A 22,575-nucleotide genomic window follows, 5' to 3' on the forward strand; every position below is an offset into this window, starting at 1 on the left:
GCGATTTCTGTCGCTTTAGTCGCCCGGCGACCGCTTTTGTCGTTTGGTATCGACCAATTTTTGTCGCAGCGACAGAAATCGCGTCGCTTTTGTCTCAAGTATGAACGGAGCTTTAGGGAGATTGGCCAAGATTTCAGCGACCGCCCGGCAGTTAAAAAAACCAAGACAATGCCGAGCGCTCATGTGTGCGGGACTCGCGGTGACCGCTCAGCGTCCCCAGCACACGTTTGTCAAGCCAAGAAAACCCACTTAGGGAGACTGGCCAAGATTGGCAAAAAAAAAAAAAAAGAACTCCAGCATTAGCTGTAATCGTGGCAACACGTACTTGCTCGGAACGAGAAAGACACGTTATATGTCCAATAATTATCACTTCCAAAAAATGTAAGATCCCACTTATAGCAATAATGATGAAGTAAAGGTCATTGCGGTAGCGAATAAGAAGCAAATCGGCTGCAATCGTGGACTTAAACCTTTATGTTGATCGTGAAGGTTGCGTACCGCTTCGCTCCCTTCAAGTATTACGCGTTAGTGTGAGCTCCCTTCTTTTTTTTTTTTTTCTTGCAAAAGGCATGCTGGGACAGCAGCGGACATTTAATTCGGGGATCAGCAGCACACCAGGCCCATACGAAATGTGAAAAATAGGAGCTGGTGAGGCTTTGTCAGGCGAAATGTATACCATTACAGCATAGTGCATGCACCGAGGGCTCTTGTCCTGACTGAGAGGCCTGGCCTTTCAAGCTTGGTGCATAGGGCGCGCAATTTCTCGTGACTCGCGTAATTGTCGGTGAACTCTGTCGATAAGAAGTGTCATGGTTTTCACGAACGTGTCCGTATGAGCATTCCGGGGGCTTGTAACGGTTCTATAAGTGATTCGAAACTCTCAACATAGGCCCGAAAAAATTAGCGACGCTCTCGGGCAACGCAACGGGCTTTTCCAAACTAGTCAACTTGCAGGCCTCTGAGGCAACGTAATGGACAACGAAGCAACGGTTCCCTCTAAGAGTCGAGAATAGAATGCCGAGAGCGACTTGAATTACCGCAACAGCGTACTATAATTCTGCACAATTTTTTTCCTAATTGCTCAATGTGCTTCGACATTTTCAAGTGCGTAAGCACCTTGAAATTTTCGCGCTGCAAACAGACATGAGTGACTAAACAGAACTTCGGGGCATTTCGAGTGTTTGACGCCGTGCGGAAACTGGGCTGTGGGAACAGTCGAAAGATAGACGCGTATCAAAACGTTATATGTATACAGTTTGTGTATTTATTAGTTATGTATCTATATGTATAAAGTTAGAGCGATAACCATACGGGGGATGGGGAGGCAGCGCATTACAGCAGCGCCGAAAGTTACTGATTGATTGACTGATCGATTGCAATTCATTTATTGACATTTATTTGATTAGCTGTTTTAGTCAGAATCGACCGATCACCTTGTGTTGGGATGTTTTCACCGCAAAAGTCAACTGGGCCATACATCAACTTAAATGTGAATGCTATATAGTTCATTACTTCAGTTATTCCGGCAAAGATAGGTAGGTGATAGTACAAAATAACCGGAGTCGACAACATCGTAAAGATGAAAAAAAAAGGCACCGGGAGTGAAAAACGTCCTTTTCCGGTCGAGCGGCTGCTTTCCTTGGCAGATAAACGTGTGCGTGTTCATAAATATTTGGCAGGCTCTAAATTCACACAACGCAAATCCTTGAATTTCTCAGCTGTGGGGAAGAAGATTCTCACGGACGAAATCTAAAAAAAATCTCTTGCAAAATCGAGGTAATGTTGTAAGGTAGCTCGGGGTCCTCAATAATTCGCTTCCTTTTCTGTCTAGCTCAGTCATTCATTCCCGACGTTTGGCTCAGCAGCAGCGGTTCCTGGCTATCAATGGCTAATAACAATTCTGGCTATCAATGCATGACTTGGAAAACCGTATGCTACGAAAATATCCCTCGACCTGCTTCCCCACAACGCACAATTATTACCAATCATTGCACTCGAAGGTGCAAAGTAGACCAATTACTAGTTCACGCTCTGGTTCGAAAAATGAGGTCTGCGCAGTGACATTCAATGGCATTACGTCCCAGCCCAAACAATTTACGTCACAGCCCAAAGTTCTACTGGGGTGAAGTTCACCAACAAAACGTTTTATAGTACCGGAAAAGGAGTATTATTGGTGTATCCGATTAGAAACTGAACCATGCTTTTAAAAGGTTTATGACGTGTAAAGTGTATTTGTCCGTCTGTGTTCGTTCGTTCGTTCATTCGTTCGACCAATTGATCGATTGTTCGTTCGTTCATCAGCTCCCACCAACAGTGGTGCAGTACTTACAAAGGTTGGTTGAAGAGGTAGATACACAGGTAAATATGCGCATATTGGTGACTGCATTTGAATGTTCAAGTGCAAGCCAGGAATCACAACACCGATAGCTCTCGTTGTCAGATAACAAGCGGATAACGAACATGGATGCAGCGCTATTAACAGGGGTAAACTTTCCCTGCGTAGTAAACAAGGGCTGGGTGTGGACGACGAGCGCTGAACAGAAAACTGAAATCGAATTGCTAGCTCGTTGACAGAGTGCATAAGAAAGGAAAGAAAAAAAAACTACCGAGTAAAACGTCAAAAGAATATGACCGCTGAATTTTGCTAACATACAACGAATATCGGAGAATTGCGAAGCGGAGAACGAAGTTTGGGCCACTTTTCAGGAGTGGTTGTATAGTTCAAATTGCATGTCACTAAAAATATGATCACGGTAATGATGACGACGGCGACGATAATGATGATGGTGGTGGTGGTGATTCGAAAGGTAAATTAAATAATCTTCCCTCTTTCCGATCCACGCATTTGACCTATTTAAGCGCTACTGGTGATGAGAGTATCCCATCTTCCCGTCTTTGGTTGAGCGATTGTCTTCAACGGGACACTGCTGCGGGCTCAGATTAATTCCGCTTTCCGCCCACCTTGCCGCGTTCCGAAAGGAGGGGGGGGGGGGGGGGGGAAACCGGCCTGCTGCTGGGGCGTCTATTCTGTTAACAGTGATTTGCCGCGATCCGCTCGAGTGTCCCCCGGGGAGGAGGCGCGGCTGCGGGGGCTGCGGCGTGCGCGGTCACGTGTGCGGCCCCGTCGGCTCGCGGCGCAAATCCTGCGCGTCATCACGGCTTCGGGGGAATTCCGCGCGCGGCCATCAAAAATTCATCCGGGTCATCCGTGGGACAGCCGTCGATCAGGGCACAGCGCACGCCGCGTCCCGCTGCTGCCCAGGCAGCCGCTAGCCTGCAAGGGCGGCCCGGCTCTCGAAGGCTTGGATCACCCATTCGCATGAAACGGGATTTTAGATGACCCGCGCACATTAAACTCAGGGATGACACTAGGCGGTAACAGCCAAGGTCGAGCGCCTATAGAGCGTCGCAACGCGTAAGGCCTACTTTCACGTTGCTGTTACCTCGTGATATCCCACTTGCCTGGCTCAAGAAAAAAAACCTCCGCACGTAAGTACGCTAAAAATCACTCCTACTATGCTCCGCGATGGAGCAAACTGGTCAGGACGTTGTTTAGCGCGTTCGATCCCCGTGGTAGTAGAGGGTGTGTTGAATTGGCAGTTCATTATCGTGCCAGTGGTTACGGCCACGAAGTAAGATAAAGAGGAGCGCCGACTTCGCTCTTTCCGACGGCCCTTAAAGAGACAGACAACCGATTTATGCCGCGTATATGTTCTCTAGCTCACATGAAAGCCAGCGTTTTATATAGCCCGGTAACCGTAAGCAACTTGTAAAAAAATTGGCAGAAATAATTTTAATTTGGCAGCAAACTTTCTGAAATCGGAAGGGTGGCTTTTCGTAGTGTCGAAACTTGACACTACAATATGTGTCCCGGTCACGTGACCTGCAAACCTAGCTGCTAGTGTAAGTGCTGAAACGTTTATACACTTATTGAAAACCTTTCAACACACGTATTTGTATAAGTTAAAATTGTATATGTATTTTTAAACACTATTTTGAATTTTTTTAAGACACGCCTCCCACCACCGCTGGGTTGCTTTCAGTGTGGCTAACTGAGCCTCCATGCCCAGAATCACCGGCAGCGTTCAGTAAACATACACAGTGAAGGAGCTCTGCCTGAGTCAGGGGCGTGTGTTCTGCCAAAATGTTCTATTTAAGTTTACAAATACGCCAACAGCAGCTTAAAAAAAAGAAAAGAAAAAAGGACGCGCCCAGGGAAAATCGAACTTCCTCCCCCCACCCCCTTAACGTGAAGCCAGATTGTACCTGTTGTCCATCCCAACAGATGGCACCTTCGTGCAAAATATACTGGTGAATAAAAAGAAAACACATCAAGGAAGAAGAAAGCCTGAGATTCACACTTTGTTTAGCTGGGGACATTTTTTTTTAAATATCGCCTTTCATTTCGCATACAGGTAAATATATGTGGCCGCGCTACTGTATGTCATGGTTGCCAGCATTATTTTTGGGAGGATACATACGTCTCGTAGATCTAAAAATTTCGATTGAAAAAGTTCGAGGGCATTATCAGCAAAACCGTTTCTCGTTAAGGTGCTTAAGGGATGCCCTTTCATCTGGGATAAAGAAAATATACTCGACAAAAATCGGTTGTCTGTCCCTTAATAGGGGCCATGCAGACAAAACACAAGTTTAATTCATTCGAAAGATTGCCTCATTAGAATCATACAGACACCGCTTTTAACATAAACTTCGCTCAAATAAGCTATATAATGAGGAAAAAAAGGGAATGGTCATGCGACCCACTAGCTCATTTCCCGCAAGAGAACCTATGATGCTAACTTCAATGAAGCTTGTTGGGCTAGTTGGTATCTAGACATCATAGAACGTACAGATCTGAACTTTACACGACGACCACAGCAAAAAGGAAAAAAAAAAAAAAAAGGACACACGAAACGGAAGATGCGCTGCTAGCAACTGTGAACAGAATAATGAACAAGACAACGTATAAATACCCCTGTCACCTCGCATCGCATCCTAGTGCACGTACATCAATTCATACAACTGTTTTTCAGATATCTGTCTCTTTCCAGCAACGAGACTGACGGAGCGCTGACGCACTCACCCTCGAGGACCGAAACCATACAAAATGCCTCGCAGATTTCCTTTGTCACTCTGTCCCGGGATTTTAAGAGCACCTACGGCCATATGGCACCTACGGCACCTACGTCCATAACCACTGCACCATCGGTGGCGATAGCCCTTCCTCCATTTATCTAAACTTGTCAGTAATCACTTGATGAACATGGTGCACCTACTAAATGTTTTCCTTCGTAAGAAAGTTGGAGTTTTCGATGGGTGTTGTTTCTCGAGCCCAGTGCTTTTGTACGTTTCGAAAGCTTTCTGGATACGTGCTTCTCTTTCTTAATTATTTCTGTCATCGACTGGTTGCTGTTTCGTTTGATTTTTGCTTGCACACTTTCCTTCCCTTCCAAGTTTCATATGCGCCTTTCGTGCTTGGTTTTCTTTTTTACTTTGGTCCGAAAAACCACTAGCGCCATTTGTGTGCCTTTCATAATAGCGAGCCTTAAAGCGAATTTTCATACTACTACCACTGGTGGCACGGTTCCCGCAAGTCAACAAGATTTAAGTGATCGATTGCGGCGTTTAACGCGCCGAAGCTCCACTTTGGCGCTCCGTAGTGGATAGCTCAGGATTAATTTCGACACCCCGGGTGTCTTAAACGTGCACCGAAATCTCGACACATGGTCGTTTTCGCTTTTCGCCTCCATCTGAAGAGCAGGCACTGCGGTCGAGATCGAACCCGCGTCCTTGGGTTCACCAGCACAACGTCTTAGCCACTGCGCCACCGCGGCGGGTAACAAGATTTACGTCCATATTGAACTACGTAAACAATCCTCGCAGCCTGATTTCAATAAAAGAATCATGTCGGATTCGTTTCTTACTAAAATAAATTTAAAATTCCTGGGTTGAATAACAGCGCCTGGGAGAGCCGCAATAAAATCAGGGCAAAAGCAAAATTAAACACTATGTTTGCGCTGTCGCGACTGGTTCCAAACATAAAAAGAAAACACGAAGCTGCGTTTGGGTGGTTAAAATCTCACAGATCCTGTCAACACGCGTCGGGCAGCCATGGTCGCCAATGCACTACGGTCTTCGGTCACCAAGCTGCACTAACCCTTTGTTAAAGGAGTACTGACACGAAATTTCAAAGCTGAGATAACTATGTAGAAGGCTTCCTTTCTATATAGAGATACCTCCCATTAAGTTTCAACAGCAAGCGTTCAGTATAACATATTTTAAATTCATTTTAAGCTTTGCGCGCACGAGAAATCTTAGAAAGGATACCCTTTTACAATCGGCATCAGGGTGACGCCATCTGCTCCTAATGGCCCCAAACTCCCCCTGGCCCTTAGTTCTAGAACCCTGCACCCAAACTGCCGACGTGAGGGCCCCCGTGACGTCGTGGCCAACGCGCTGGCTGCGGCAGGCGCGCGCTGCTCCGGCGTGTGTATCACGTCACGGGTTTTGGGACTGACGTCATGCTGCCCGGGCGCATAGAGATGGTGGAGACCACGGCCGGTCTGGGCGCGCGTGTGCGCGTCCACATCGGCAATGGTGCGACGAGAACGGTGACGTCACGAGCGCCCTCCTGTGATGACGACCGCATCGGTGTTCGTTTTGTCGAAACCGAAACTGTGACGAATAAACGAGGCTGTAAATTATTGTTTACGCTGCGACAGAGCGTATAATGTCCCATTCTATGATTAGTGGGCTGGTGGGCCCCCATAACGCCGAAAAAACGTAACACGAAAATTTCGTGTCAGTACTCCTTTCAATAAAGTTGTATCTCTTTTTCTCTGTCTCTCCGCCCGGTCGCCTAAAAAGAGGCCGCGACTATGATGACTCAGCTATGAATGCTACTACGCCCTATATGACGATTCCCCAATTAAAAGTTTCGACCCAAATTTTTTGACGCTGTGTTTACAAGAGCGGGGTGGGTGAGCGGTGATTTTATTACGTCTTGCCCACTCCACAAACGCCTGCGCACTACGTACACACTCACGCGTGCACGCGCATTCCTGCTGGTGCCTTCTACCTTACTTTCGTCCGAAAGAGCGTTGAACCCTAGTCACTCTCTTTCTGCTTAGCTTGCTGCTTGTCGTAAATTCCAGGCAAAGTGTATTCAAGACGCGAGTAAATGAGCTTCTGTGGGGCTACGTGCAAGAATGTCTGCTTGGTAGAGAAAGGCAGTGGCTGCATGAAAAAACCCGCCTTAAAAGACTACATACATGCTTCTTTTATGTGAAAGAATTAGCGTTTAGTAAAAGGCAAAATGACGTTCTTTCACCAAAAAGAGATCATAAACATTCATAAACGTTTAAATGAATCTGTGTGTAACTCCTCGTTAAAGCGGCGCAATCAAACGGTTCTAGGGGCACCTTTACAATGGCACAATCTTGTTCATTGGCGGTGGCGTTTGTCGGCGGCTGCCAGTCACTCACTCATGCTCATCCGTTTCACGTCATAGGTGCATGAGCGAGCAAATATATGGTTGGTGAGCCACCGCTATTTCATCTGCAGGTGACACTTCAAAGCTGTAAGTTAGATAATTAGGAGAACATATATAGTGTACTTATTATCTAACTTAGTTGCTTGACGTTTGCGTTAAAATTGGCACAATTTTTATTCCCACGTAGCAAATTTCTTTCTAATTAACCAAACTTCAAGAGGACGGTAAGTTGGGCGAGTTGGTTTGAATTCATTATAGGTTCAGCAGAGCAATTTAGACAAGGACATGCGAAGGACAGCGCCCGTGTAGTCTCCTTCGCTTGTCCTCGACTAAATTTCGCTATTGAACCCAAAATGAACCGAACCCGTTTTTTGTCACTCTGGTTAAGCCTCCCGGTGCGCGCATCGAGCTGTCTGTAACGGAGCCGAATGTTTTTGTTTTTTTGTTTTTCCCACCTCCGCAGGAGCTGACCGGCATGGCTTCCGGTGGACGGCTGCTTCTGCTACTCATGTGCACATTCACGTGGCCGTCGCCGGGCGCCGCCAGCAGCGGCTGGGGCTCGTGGGTGGGCCGCGGCCTTCCGCGAACGGCTGAGTCTCGCGCCGAGGGCTTCGTGCGCTGTCCCACGCTGTGCGTCTGCCAAGCGGTCAATCGTGGCAAGAGGATCACGTGCGACCTGGGTGGCCTGCGCGCCATCCCCACCCAACAGATGGACAAGGACATCCGCGTGCTCCAGATCACCGCGCCACCCGAGCACCCCAACGAGCTCACCATCGGGAGGATATTTCTGCAGTTCACCACGCTCGAGGAGGTACACTCTCAACGTGTGCGGCCGCATAGGCTGAGAAGTGTTTTCAAAGCAGTAGGTATTAATGTGCGACACCTTGGAATCAAACACGGCATAATATACAATGAATATTGTGCGTATCTAACACGCAGGACTGTTGGATACGGGCTAGGCAGGCGTGAATATACACAACGGAGTGGTAGCTTTAATGAATTGTCCGGGCTGGTCCAAACCACGAGAAATAAATCAAGTGCAGATGGTAACCGTGTTTGGGAAGTAACTTGCCATGCACGTCGAAAGAATTCTTATAAAGGCCAGCTCGACACGCAGCGGAAAGGACGATGATAATGCAACGTTTAAAGATATTTCTTTTCCTATTTCTTTTTTTTTTTTGCATTTTTTCGCAGGCCAATGTAGTTTAAACATACTACTGTTTTTTTTACTACGCGCTGGGATATACCTTACGGGCTGCAAGTTAATCCGAAGTATCAAAGTGTAAAAAATAAAAGGAACTCAAAAGAGTACGTTAGCAGTATTTGTTCGAGAAAAAAAAAAGAAATGCGCCGAAAACACCAGCCTGTGCATCACGCCATGGTAAATGGACTGATCACCTATTTTGGGTTAGAACAGTCGGAATATGCGAGTTTTCTTAGCGGCGTGGATGGCAATTTTCTTAATTGGCCTTAATTGTTTACCATTATGTCGTCGTCGTCCGCCCCCTGAATAAGGGTGGGGGTCTGTAAGTGCGTACACAGTCAAGAAACCTGGGCTGTAAAAACCAATACGACGCTGCTCACAACTGCAGTATTTGATTGTCACCACACGCGAATAAGCATTACGAACGCTCGCTTAACTAAAGGCAGGACGGCCTTTCACTGTTCTGCCATGATTTATACTGTACTGACTCGTGATCGCATATTTATTTGCACTTCGTGGCGGTTATGTAAACTGTTATGTGCACAGCCCAAGCAGTAAGTTTGAGGTTCTCGAAGGCACTTGTTTTTGCCGAAGGAGTGCGGATATGACGATTACAGCAAACATTATTGTATAATGTGAAATTATAGGCGCAGGTTTAAGAGTAGGCGTTTCAGCTAGTGTAGCCATTCAACTTAATCGACCAGATTTAGGGGAAATCCCCAAGGTGGAGTAAGTTTCTGCGAAGCAAAGTTTGATATCCACCTCCATACAGCCGTATACGGCTACAAAAAAAGCTGTACAGCTTTCTCAGAAACTTCACAGTTGAAGGAAAATTCCTAAACCAGTACGAATTTTTCTTCAACTGCGAAGTTTCTGAGAAAGCTGTATAGCTTTCCTTTGTAGCCGTACGGCTGCATGGAGGTGGATGTCAAACATTCCTTCGCATCCATTCAACTTGTTGCTATTTAGCACGCGGACGTGTCCTTCAAAGCGGCGCCTGTTGGGACGGCCGGGGTCTCGCTCGCAGGTGCGGATAACTCGCTCCAATGTGCCAGCCATCGGAGACAGCTCGTTCTGGCCGGGCAAACGGCTCCAGATACTGGACCTGAGCCACAACAACATCAGCATTCTGCGCGACTCCGACTTCCGCGGCCTCTCCGAGCTGCGGCTGCTCAACCTGAGCCACAACCACATAGCCCGCGCGCCCTCGGCGCCTTTCCGTTTCCTGGCCAACCTGACCACGCTGATCCTGTCCGAGAACCGGCTCGAGGCGCTGGCGCCCCGCTTCCTCTACCTGCTGCCGCGGCTGCAGAGGCTCGACCTGAGCGGAAACCCCCTCAGGAGCCTCGACCCGGACCACCTGAAGGACGTGCGGCCGCTGCGCGTGCTCAGCTTGGCCCGCTGCCAGCTCAGCCGCCTGCACTCGCTCATCTACCAGCACCTGTCCAACCTGGAGTCACTCGACCTGCAGGTGAGCCGCCCAAGCGCCGCCTGGACGCTCCTGCAGGGGCACGCAACCGACGCCGCTCTGTAACTTGGTTTCCTTCGAATTCCGGCTGATCAGTAGTATACTGTCGTTCAGCGCTTATTTTTGTCTATGCCTTATATATAGTTGACCGTGGCAGAATAGCCGCCCGGCTGTTGGGAACGGGGAATTTGCACATAAAGACCCCGCTATAAGTTTTGTTATCTCTAGCCAACATGCATACAGGGACGATGAGGTGGATATGAACCATTCGTTTTGCAGAGTTCGTGCTTTAGGCAGCGCAACACGTGCTTGTCCTCAACGAATACAGCTTTCTTGAACTTTTTTTTTTATTGTCACTTTCAACATTTGATACAAAAAAAACTTTGAAAAACATTTTTGGTCCCATAGCCTGGCTGGCTAGTGTCGGGACCAATGGTTAGACATACCGCATTACTCAGCAAACGATAGCAAGTGGCAGACGGAACAGGTACAAATACTGGATTACACAATGCATTTTGGGGGGCAAAGAAAAGCGAAGATTATAATCAAACTACAGCACTATCCTGTAGCATAAAACGCTTCGTGGCCGCAGAAAAGTTGTGTGCGGCTTTAAATAAAAGCACCATGAAATTCTATTAGCCGCCGACCGTATACATTTTTAGCAACCGGTAAATTAAAGCAATTATTCGTCGCAGCTCTTTACTGAGCGCCGATAACTTAAAAGTGCTTAGTTGCTGAGGGTTGTCATGTTTTATTATTCTGTTTTTTTATATCCGCAACAATTATTACGTGGAAAGAGTGCAGCGGGACTACGAGCATGTGTTTGAACAGCGGTTTACTGGTATCAGTCCTATTTGAAAATGTAATAATTCTTATTGCACTCTTTTGTAAGCGGCTGAGAGGTTTCAAATATGTTTGGTATGCGCTGCCCCACGAGTCTATGCAGTAGCTTAGATGGCTATGCACAAATACGAAATATAGGGTACGCAAGGTGGCTGCGTTGAAACATTCACGGGCTTTTAGTAACGTGTGGCAGCCATACGCCACCTTCGCGCATGTCTTATCTATATGAGATTTCCAGTTCATATCTGAGTCAAACATGACACCTAAATCTCTAAACGTGGTTACTCTCTGCAGCAGCGTAGACACTAACTGTAAATTAAAGCTACAAAACTCGGGCTGTATCTTCCTGGAGTGGAAGACCATATATTTAGTTTTGTCTGTATTAATATTTAGGTGGTTTCGTTTAAACCATGAATTAACTCTCTGAAGCTCTTCAGTGATTTCCGATTCGATCTGATTTATAGGCTGTCTCCAACAAGAATTAGTGCCGTTAATCCGCATACATTAGGGCTCCCGAGTACAGCAACACAGAGGGAAAGTCATTGACGTAGAGTGAAAAAAGACTAGGTCCGATAACTGAGCCCTGTGGTACTCCTGCGACCACTGACTCAGTAGAGGACACAATACCATCTATCACTACTCGTTGCTGTCGGTCGGAAAGGTCTTCACAGCCTATAGGCTGCCGTTCTGTTGACCATTCTGATGGCGGTGCCGTTCTGATGGCTACTGCCAGCCCTGGACGGGCCCTTCCTTTCACGCTGCGGACTGGGTCACTTTCTTGCATCCAGTGCAAATGTTAAAGATGTTCTCGATGTTGTCGGGAGGGAAACGAAAGTAGAGTGTTGCAGTCGATGGCACAAATATTGGTGAACAAATTATTTTACGCATTTCGAAAACAACTAAGGTGGGAAACATTGCTGGCCATTGTGAAGGTAACTGTAAATAAGGCATTTCTGTGACTTCGGTATGCGTTTCCGATTGCAGACCGTCGCCTAAAGGCTGGAACGGGAAATATAAAACCACATGGACTATAAATCTGTATTTTAAAAAAACTAAGCATACAAAAAATGCCAAATTGTTCCAACAAGAGCTGATTGATTGTGGAGTTTAACGCGCCGACGACACACAGGCGATGAGGTGCGCCGTAGTGGAGGGCTGTGGAATAATTTTGACTACTTGGGAATCGTCAACGTGCGCCGAAATCTCGAACACCCGGGCGTTTTCGCTTTTCGCCTCCATCAGAATCCAACAAGAACTAACTGAAACAACACCCTTAAAGTAAGCTGAAAACGTTTGCTCTACCACATTTCTTTTGCGCCAAATTCCTCGTGCACCTGTTCAGGGGTATGCGGAGAAGCGGGAGGTAGGTGGCAGATTCCCATTCACGGATGTGACACTGAGGCTGTAAGGAAGCTTTGTCGCGCAGTTTACATTTAAATTGGTGGAGGGAAGAATCGATTGTTCGTATTGTTAGCTTAAAATTGCGCTGATTATTTTCCCTCGTGTTGTTTTTCCTTTTCCAGTTTCGTTTTGCCTCCTCCTGCATATTCCAGGTGCAGTTTTCGTCCGCTTAAGAAAATTTCTGCCGACGCCCATGTACCCGTCGCCAACATGCTCGGCTCCGTGCCCCAAATCTAACTTGTACATTACATATAGCCGACGCCGCTGATTTCACTTCGCTAAGTTTAGCATTTAGATTAATCTGATCAATGACGTTCGACGAGCGCTGGGAACGACCTGCCGCCAAACCAGTCTTCGTAGGGTAATACGAGCATTCGTTCATTCCTAGCAGACACCGGTTAAGCCCCTTAAAATGCATAAATGACTCAGTATAACTACGAGATTTTGTATGAATGGCACCCGAGTCTCGCAGCAGTGAGTTGGTTTGAAAAATAAGTCATTAGTTGTCGGTTCAAACGTGATCGACAGCCGCCGAATTTTGTGCTTCTGCTTTCCCAGTCACAATCCTGGCCGGATTTCCGCCGATGGATCACCACCGTCGAAAGTGGACATTGTTTGAATCTCCATGGGAGGTAAACTGTCGCAAACTGTGCACTACAGAACAATTATGTGGTGGTGGTTTGATAGGCACTGCAAGAGAGAGACCGGTGCCACGAATGTAAAAAAAAGTTTCATCTGGGCGCCGTCACTGGGAATAACCAAGCGAATGCAGTTTTTTGCCCCTCTCCTTTATGGTTGTGTGCCCTTCCAAGTATACGTGCCGGTGTATACAGCGCTATAATTAACGGCGAGGGTGACTTCCTGTGATCAACGCAGGACAACCAGTTGAGCAAGCTGGCGCCGGAGGAGTTCCGGCACCTGCGCAAGCTGCGAGTCCTGAGGCTGGATGGCAACCGACTCGAGAAGATTCCCGAGCGCGTGCTGGACGGCCACTCACTCAGCCAACTGGGCCTATCGCGCAACCAGCTGTCGGCGCTTGCCCCGTGCGCCTTCTGCAATGCGTCCATCGAAGAGCTCGACTTATCGCGCAACAGGCTGCAGTCGGGAGACGGGGACCCGCTACGGCCGCTGGCGTCCTCGCTGGACCGCCTGGACCTCAGCTGGAACCCCCTGTCCGGCGACTCGAGCGCCGCACTGGTGCGCTCCCTGCGGCGGCTCAGCTTGCTCCGCCTGGAGGGTCTGGGCCTCCAGTACCTGCCGTCGGAGGCGTTCGCCGGCGTGCGAACGCTCCGGGAGCTGGGGCTCCGGCACAACCGATTCAGCAGCCTGCCACCGGGTCTGCTGACACCGCTCAAGTCGCTCGAGAGCCTCGACCTGGCTTTCAACCGGATGCGCGGGGCGGCGCCCGAGGCCGTGCGAGAGCTGGACTCACTGCCAGCGCTGTCGCGGTTCACGGCGCACGACAACCCCTGGCAGTGCAAGGAGTGCCAAGTAATGGAGCTCTCCCGCTGGCTGGCCGAGAGGCCCCTCGACTGCGGCGGGCCCTGCCCTACGTGCGCCGGCCCGTCCAACTTGGCCGGCCAGTCGCTTGCCTTCCTGCCCGTCCACGACCTCGAGCCCTGCCGGGAACCACTCGTACAGCGTCGGCTGTCGCGAGCCGAGTCGCAGGTACGTCGAACCCTTCGATGAACTGGGGTCAGGGACCGAGGCGAGCAACGTTGAATGGTGAAATTAATGCTGTCGCTGCGACAAGCACACCATCAAAAGCTATATGCAAAACTGTAGTCAGAACGAAACCACGGAAGGGAGGGAAGAGCAAAGCGCTTGCTTGTGTTCCTTCCTTTCGTCGTGTACAGGACCGTTCCTGTGCGCTTCTCTTTCCAGTTCAGTAACACAAAGACAGGGAATGCAGAGGAGCGTAAAAGAACACGTATTCGTGCGTTGAACCAAGCGACACATGACGTTTTGAGGAGGATGATGATGATTATGATGATGGTGGTGGTGGTGCTGGTGGTGGTGGTGCTGGTGGTGGTGATGATGATGGTGGTGTCCTCAAAGATTTTGGCACGTACCCACAAGGGGGGATTGGCCAGGGCTAAATCGGTTGTTAAAATACTAAATTACTACTAAACTTCTAATACTAAACTAATTAATACTAAACTTCAAAATACTAAATTGAAATTGCCCCAGCAAGGTTACAGTTTAATTCATCATTGTCTTCTTCTCTTTGCGTACTTTGCTTCTCTGTACCTCCCTTACACTGCACCTCCTCCACCCCTACATAGAGTGTTTCTATATAGCTCCCGCAGGAACCTATAGAGCTGCGCGTACGCGCCGTATACCCCTTCAGGCAGCGCTCATGGCCTAGACGTTTTTTGCGTCTATGGTACGGCCTTGTCTTGGAGACGCTATTTGAGCACCGTGATGGTCTGCAATGGCATGCACAGGGTACTCCATTAGAGGGAGTTAAGTTTCACCCCAGCGTCTTCCCTCCAAAATTTTATGATGTAAAACATTACTGAAATAAAAATAATAATAAATTAATAAACATAGAAAATATAAAAGTTAACAAAGAAATAGGGCTTTATTATTTTCCTTACGTAATATTTGTAAACAGGTTACTGTTCATAAGGGTCGCTAACGATAACGACCGATCCCAAATTAAATGATATTCGCCGCAGTCCTAGATTTCCCCGATAGTAACATATAGAATTTTGATGTTCCCCGCCTTCAGCAGATATGCAGTTGAAAAATGGCCTTATATAGAGGGAAGAATTGCTTCAGTTCGAAAGGAAACACCTTCACAGTAGAGGCAAAAATGAAAATGAAGCGACGACGAGCTCCTCACAACGGCCTGCCTTTGCTCCCCTTCTTCCCAGGGGTAAAAAAGGTGGCAGCTATAGGTATGCAGTTCTTGGAATGCAACGTCAGGAAACCTCGGTCGCAACTATTCAAAAAAAAAAAATGAAGGAAGCTCACACTAACGCGTAAGACTTGAAAGTAGCGAAGCTGTAAGCAACCTTCACGACCATCACGACGGTGTACGTCCACGATTGCAGCCGGTTTGCTTCTTCTTCACTGCCGCAACGACCTTTACTATATCATTGTTGCTGTAAGTGTGAGCTCCCTTCATTTTCTGGAAGTGATTATCATTGGACATCACCTTGGAGGTGCGTGCGCTATGACATGTCTTTCTCGTTCCGAGCAAGTGTTGCCACGATTACGGCGAATGCTGGAGTTCTTTTTTTTTTTTTTTTTTTGCCAATTTTGGCCAATCTTCCTAAGTGAATATGCTTGGCTTGGCAAACGTGCGCCTGGGGCACTGGGCGGTCGCCGAGAGGCACGCACAGAAGAGCACTCGGCATTTTCTTGGTTTTTTTAACCTGCAGCTGGACAGTCGTTGCGAGGCACGCGCTCATGTGCGCGTGCTCGGCATTTTCTTGATATTTTTAACTGCAGACAGGAAAAATTACGATTTTCTAAACAGCTTCGCTCTTAAAATCCACATGGCCGTAACCAATGACGGGACAAGTTTGCATGAATAAAGGTATGAAGCACACCTTGCGCCCCCCTTGGGTGATTAAGGAGGGCAGCCGAATCCCCCCCCCCCCCCCCCCTTTCTTGGCACTTGCCAGTGATGGTCTGTACTCTAATTTGGATGTCGAGGCCCGAAAATACACACTGCTGAGGAGCAAGATAACGGACTGCGCTCTCTCCTTCCATGTCGATATCCCGAACTGATTAGAGTTCTTCGGTTCCTTCGGACGGCTGAACCAGCAGCCCATAACGAAAGCCAGTTCTCGTGCTCCGCCCTCTGTGGCAAGACCAGCACCGCGCCCAGTCTTGCTGGAAAGCGAGATGGGTGAACAGCGAAAAGGGATAATCTTCGCCATTGATGTAGCAGTTACAGTGTCACATGCACATTGCTTGTGCAATCCCGCAAGCGGAAACAATGCACGCAAGTGAGCGAATAAATGTTTGCAATTCTCCGTTACACCTGTTGCACTCCTGCAGGTATGCGTGCCACATGATGAAAATGGAGTTGGCGCTGTCTTGCTTAGCGAAAATCCAGTGTTCTCAAACGCACACACGCAAAAATGAAGCAAAAACCAGAGCGACCGCGTCTTGTGTGCATTTTTCTGTGTGCTTCGAGCCGCATAAAGGTAGGCCTATTTATCGCAAGCTGAAAGCTTCATCATTCCATGAAGCTCGTGTTTCGGTCCCTAACCACGTTGAACAATTACGTCGTAGGTGAAAGGTGGTGGGGAAATATTTTATCCTTAATGACAGCTACGGCCTAAAAGTTACAAGTAGCATTTAATCACGGGAAATTAAATGATGGTAACGAGTTCCATTTTTTCTAATTAGATATTGAAGGTGGTTGTAAAGTGCGCTGTTTGTTTAACGTTTTACGCTGAGGTAATCGTGCTAAGGCTAACAAAAAAATCACTACCCTGAGCCTACTCAAACGATACAAGAGAATGATGAGATGAAATTTCGGCCCCAGCAACGCCACTTACTCCCTAAATAAAATAAGCAGAAACATATCAATAATGGGTAATTCGCTAAGCCTAAACGAGAACATTGTCCCTCGCATGACGAATAGGTTTCAGCGTAATTCGTTCAGCCCAAACGTCGCTTTTGTTGATTTGAAACACGCACACGCACACACACACGCACGCACGCACAAACACACGCACACGCGCGCACACACACACACGCACACACACGCACGCACACACGCGCGCAGGCACACGCGCACGCATATATCTGTAGTCAAGCTGGTTTGCTTTATATAAGAAGGCATTGCCGATATTATAATGCTCGGTTACTGTTACGCATATATATATATATATATGTATATATGTATATATGTATCAATAATGGGTATATATATATATATATATATATATATATATATATATATATATATATATATATATATATATATATATATATATATATATGCGTAACAGTAACCGAGCATTATAATATCGACAATGCCTTCTTATATAAAGCAAACCAGCTTGACTACAGATATATGCTGCTCATAAAAACATCGTGAAGCAGTAAGGAATGAATGGGATGACAAATGCTCGAAATGTACCCGGACGCTAGTTGACGAAAAGAAAGTAAGAAACCAAAATGAAGGAAGTAAGGAAAGGAGCATGTCACAATATTAAATAGCAACGTTTATACGGGAAACGCGTCAGGTGAGATTGGAGGTCCAACCGAGCCTGAATATCGAAACAGAAGGGCGATCAAACCGCGCCTGTATGTCCAAAAAGACGAAAGGTCCAATGGATTGAAAGGTCAAGTTATATCTTTCGGCTCGTTGGGTCCTTTATGTAGTTGAACCATCAGACACGGAATCTAGTTGCGCACTGCACGTAGAAGGTTAAACTGCGATTCGGTGCCTGATGATCTAACGTTACGAAAGATCCTGTTATCCGTGCGTCTCCTCATCCTTAGGATAGCCAACCGGCTGTAAACTTTATACTTGACCTTCCTGGTTTTCCGTTGCATTTCTCTTCTTGGAGCTTACCTAGTTCGCACATTACGGGATATAAACTTGCTTCAAATGGCATAATCGCACCAGTATGCAGTACGTCCGCGCATTTTGCCGTATGTTGTGATGTCAGCATCTGCAGAGGAGAATGCGAGTGTACGGGATCATACCTCTCTTACTGCGCAGGTGGGATTAATTGTGGCCATCATCATCATCATGCTGCTGGTGACGGTGATCGTGGCCACTGTGGTGATCTACAGGCGCCAAGGCGCCGTGTATTACACGCACGAGGACGACCGCCGCATGTCGACCACGGACGTGAAGCGGCCTTCGATCGTGGCCTCACCGCCTGCCGACGACATCAAAGACTGCGCCAAGATCGCCGCCTGCTGAGCAGCGCCACGACAAAGTGCGCCATGTGATACCTCAGCTCGCCAGTGCCTCGGGCGATGGGCGCAAACGAGGGCCCCCCGAGTCAATCACCCAGCAGCAGTCCCTGTCCGAATGATCCGGCCGGCTCCTCACAGCTCGGATTAGCGAAGGCGCCATGATCCCGCTGTTCTGCAGCCGTGCGTGACTACTATCCTGCACGGATGGCCGTCATTGTTTGCGTGGGGGACAAAAACGGCCACCCACTAGCAATAAGGACCGCCCTCCTACCCCCGGAAGGCATAAAGACGGTCGTGCTAGGCGTCTTCTTCACTACATTGTGAAAACGCAGTGAGCCTGAATGGGACGCTTCAACTTCGCGAGGCGCCCACGCTTTTGGGGCACATGCTGCACATGTTCGCCGCACCTGACTGTCAGAGGTTACGGGTGTCACAAGGGCTGTTGACTTTTCGTGCTTCATGTGAAACTCTGAACGTGTAGTAGCGCTTTTGTAAGCTTGCTACAGAAGTGCTTTTGATATTACTCCAAAGGAAAGGAAGGGAAAAAAGATGGATATCGTTTTGTTACAGCAACATTCTGTTACGAAATCACTATTTGCATACGGCAGTTGTTCCGATGTATTTTTGTTGCCATGTTTACTTTTAGTAATTGTTCCGCTCATCTGTTAAATGTGAGCGTTGCATGATAATTCTGTGTCAACTCTGATCGTAGCTACAAATATCCTTTAAGGGCTGATGTTTTACATGTTGCATCTTCTCCTGCTTTTGTGTTAGCCTGTAAGACATGCGACAGCCTTTTCGTGTGTTTTAATGCATACAGTGGCGCTTTTAATGGCTCGTTGGCATTCGCTAAAGTTGATGAACTCTGTGAAGAGCTGCGTGCGTCTGGTATTCGACATGGGTGGAAGACATGCATTCGGCACGCACTCGCAAATAAGAACATGCAAAAGCTTCTGAATGAAATCAACAACTATTACGCTCTTTTAGCGACTTAAGGCTGTGGGTTTGATGGCACGCCCAAAATAGGGCGCCTTATTTGAATAACCGCTACAACGCATGCATGTTTAAGCAGTTTGATTCAGAACCACAATGCGTTCCTTTGTATTTTCACCTTTTCGAACATCGAATGTGCTGAAGAAATTGAAACGAGATACTACCTTTTGGGACATAACAATAATATAACTAGGAGAAATTGATGCTGAGACTGCAGTTGGGTTTGCACGAAGAAGTAACTATACTCAGCTTGTTACAAGCTTGGCCCATCGCTTTTAAGCTTATAGTTAAATGCAGTCGAATTATAGGACAATGTTACAGCTATGCACGTGACTGTTCCAGCATTTTTTTTTTTTGTCCACCCCTTGCCCACCATTGTTTGTAAACGCAATAACCATGGGACATAATTGTTAACATACTGCACTTATGTAAGTACATACTGCAAGTACAGGCTGCACTACACACGAGCCGTACGCCGTGGTGAAACCCCGATTTGTAGAAAGAAAGCTCCCAATAGGCCCACCATTTTCACTTCTAAAGGCGTTAATCTTTTTGCTCTAGTCATTCTTACAAGTCTTACTTTAACCTAAGGGGCAATCAACCTTCATTATTGCAGTATGTGTCAAACATCGTATTTCCCTAATTGGGGAGACAATTAAAATAAGCCGGAATAACGCAATGAAGGAAAGTATTTGTGCATCGTGTCAATGGTGTGAACAATCTTCATCCACACCTCATTTTGTGAAACCCAGCATTTGTGAATCTCATCACCCACACCTTCGCGGAACTCTCAAGTCTGTGGCATGGGCACAAATGCGGCACGTTGCCGCCTAAAGGGACCGTCAAGTCAACATATATTTTTTTTATGTTCATCGTGAATTCAAAATGTATAGTTTTATTCGAAAGAACTATCTTTTGATAAGTCACTCAACTGCATTTTGTTCAGGCAGGACGTTGTTTCCCCCACAAATATCACTAATATTGACAATCTTCGAAATTCCCACAGAACGCCAGCAGTGACGTCGTTGGGACAGAACAGAAAACAGTAATCAGCGTCTTAACTGCATGCTAGAATTAAATCGTTATAAAGAAATGGAATCATAGGCACCATTACAAGTGCACAACCATGTTGATTGGCAATAGCTTTGGTCGGCGGCGCAAAGCAAACAAGCTAGTCCTTGTGGCTCGTGAGTCGCCACTTAGTCATCTGATTTTCTGGTTATCTAGATTAATTGTTTATAGTTTTTGTTAAAATTGGCTACCGTGGCAGAGTGCATGATCAGCAAATCAGTTTTTGTGTACCATGTGTCGGTGTTGAAACTCGGTGATGCAAATCGGTTGCCAGATGTACGATACCAACAGTCACTTTGGAAGAATTTTTGTTTTGCACAAATTTTTCTAATTCCTTTTTAAATCTTTATTCACGATTCATGATGCCATTCATGTTAACCATGCCGGCTAAATTTACAGTACAAAAACATCAGCCTACCTACATTCACTACCAATTAGCACTGAGACTATCGGGCACTGCGTCAGGACAAACAAAAAGGCTTTTTTTTTGCCAAGGACAATGTTTAAATCATGGGCCACTATTCATGCCAGGAAACGTCAGGGAAAAGCAAGGTCAACATTTCTCCAAAGCAGTCAAATAAAGTATAAAAGTTAGAGAGAGGTTCTAAAGAAGAACGGTTATTTTATCAAGCAGTTAGTAACTGCAACCAGCTAACAAGTACCACGGTTAATTGCAAAGTAATAAATGCCACCCATCAAATATTCAAGTGTATTGCCTGTACACGCGGTTCCCAGAGTAAGCATGAACTGCTAAATTAAGTCGTGTGTAAAGTCATAACTCCGTCAGTAAAATGTATTAAGCTAAGCTTGCATAGCATTCCCGGAAATAGATCTCTGATTTCGCACTGAACAGCTCGCATCTCGATTACTGGCCTGCTCAAAATGGCTTTTCAGCTGGGAAGGTGGGGAAAATAAGGTACGGTGCAGAAAATTATTGGACACTTTTCTGTTGACCTGTTCCTCTCTGCAGCGGTTAGTCGAACCGTTACGCAAGCGAAAAAAATAAAGCGCAATTATTCCGGGTCTTCGCGCGGTGAGTGCTACCGACATATATGTAAAATTGCAGGCTTTCATTGTACAACAACCTTTAAACTGCACTCAGTAAACGTTAAAGCCTGCCAAATGGGGACCGCCAGTGTAACAATGACGCTATTCATAGCCATGAAAATGTCAACGGTCATGTAAAAGAAGAGAACACGGCGGAGACGGAGAGGAGACCGCTGTGGAGCACATCTTCCAGGCTTTAGCCGGCTTTTGTTACTGCAGGGCTTAGCTGGCGCCCCGCTATCGCAGTACGCGCGGACGGTATAAATGACTGCGCCCACGGAGTGCTTCCCAGAAGCGGATTCAACGCTCCGAGTTGCTGCGTGGCCGTGCGCACTCTGCATGTCAGCACTCTGCCTGTCTCTCTCCACGGTATATAATTTGCTGCAGTGATGTCTATAAGCATGGTACCTATATCGTACAGTACATAAAAGTATCACATCCACCACCTATCCCATAGCGCCTGTACAGTCTTCATATAGTGCGGTGTCCGCCGTAGACCCCGTGCAGGCTCGCAATCAGGACACGTGCATGGCCGAAGTTTCGCCAAGGCGTTTCCGGGGTCGAGGGGTGGCACGCTGGCACAAGGCTCTTCTCTGCACGCTTGCCCTGGGCGGCTGCTCGGGAATCTTTTGTACAGACAAAGACAGGTAGCCGAATATATCGCCTTGTGTTCGTTTGTGCATCGCACACAACATGGCACGATTCAAGGACCTATTATTTCACTGACACCCCGCCCACCATCCATGACACATGTTCGTTTCATCTCCTCTGTGCTAGAGATTTATTTTTAGAGTGTATAACGCACACAAGGCGATATGAGTCGATATGTAGTCCACAAAGGCTATATTGCGGCGGTGAAAATAAACTAGATTTTTGAGCTGTTGACTGCGATTGTAATGTTTTTTTTATTACGTGAACCACCTCCATCGTTGTTTCTGCATGCTAAACTTGCATAGTGCGTGGTCGTTGCAAACCTTACGTTGCAGACCATACATGAACAGCTGACCAGGATTCAAGGTAAGTGAGAGCTATTCTCTCAACGCAGTAAAATATGAAAGTCTATAGCCCTCCTTGGGGATATATTATGTTTTATGAAGGTGTTTATTAAAAGGCCCTAGGGCACTCCTACTTTGATATCAAACTGCTTATATAGCTCCC

General features: G+C 47.0%; 1 protein-coding gene across 1 annotated transcript in view; it reads left to right on the plus strand.

Moving 5' to 3' along the window:
- LOC144154160 (uncharacterized) overlaps nt 1–22,302 on the plus strand; it is a 146,126-nt gene extending 123,824 nt beyond the window's left edge. The window contains exons 3-6 of the mRNA XM_077685826.1: nt 7,956–8,303; nt 9,724–10,167; nt 13,285–14,076; nt 18,104–22,302. Of these exons, the coding sequence (XP_077541952.1) occupies nt 7,968–8,303; nt 9,724–10,167; nt 13,285–14,076; nt 18,104–18,310 (1,779 nt within the window). The 5' untranslated portion in view covers nt 7,956–7,967 and the 3' untranslated portion in view covers nt 18,311–22,302. The remainder of the gene's footprint in view (nt 1–7,955; nt 8,304–9,723; nt 10,168–13,284; nt 14,077–18,103) is intronic.
- The last annotated feature ends 273 nt before the right edge of the window (nt 22,303–22,575 follow it).

Source organism: Haemaphysalis longicornis, unplaced genomic scaffold (genome assembly GCF_048455015.1).
Source record: "Haemaphysalis longicornis isolate Haplotype H1 unplaced genomic scaffold, Haemaphysalis longicornis Haplotype H1 scaffold_1, whole genome shotgun sequence".
In the NCBI taxonomy this organism is placed as follows: domain Eukaryota; kingdom Metazoa; phylum Arthropoda; class Arachnida; order Ixodida; family Ixodidae; genus Haemaphysalis; species Haemaphysalis longicornis.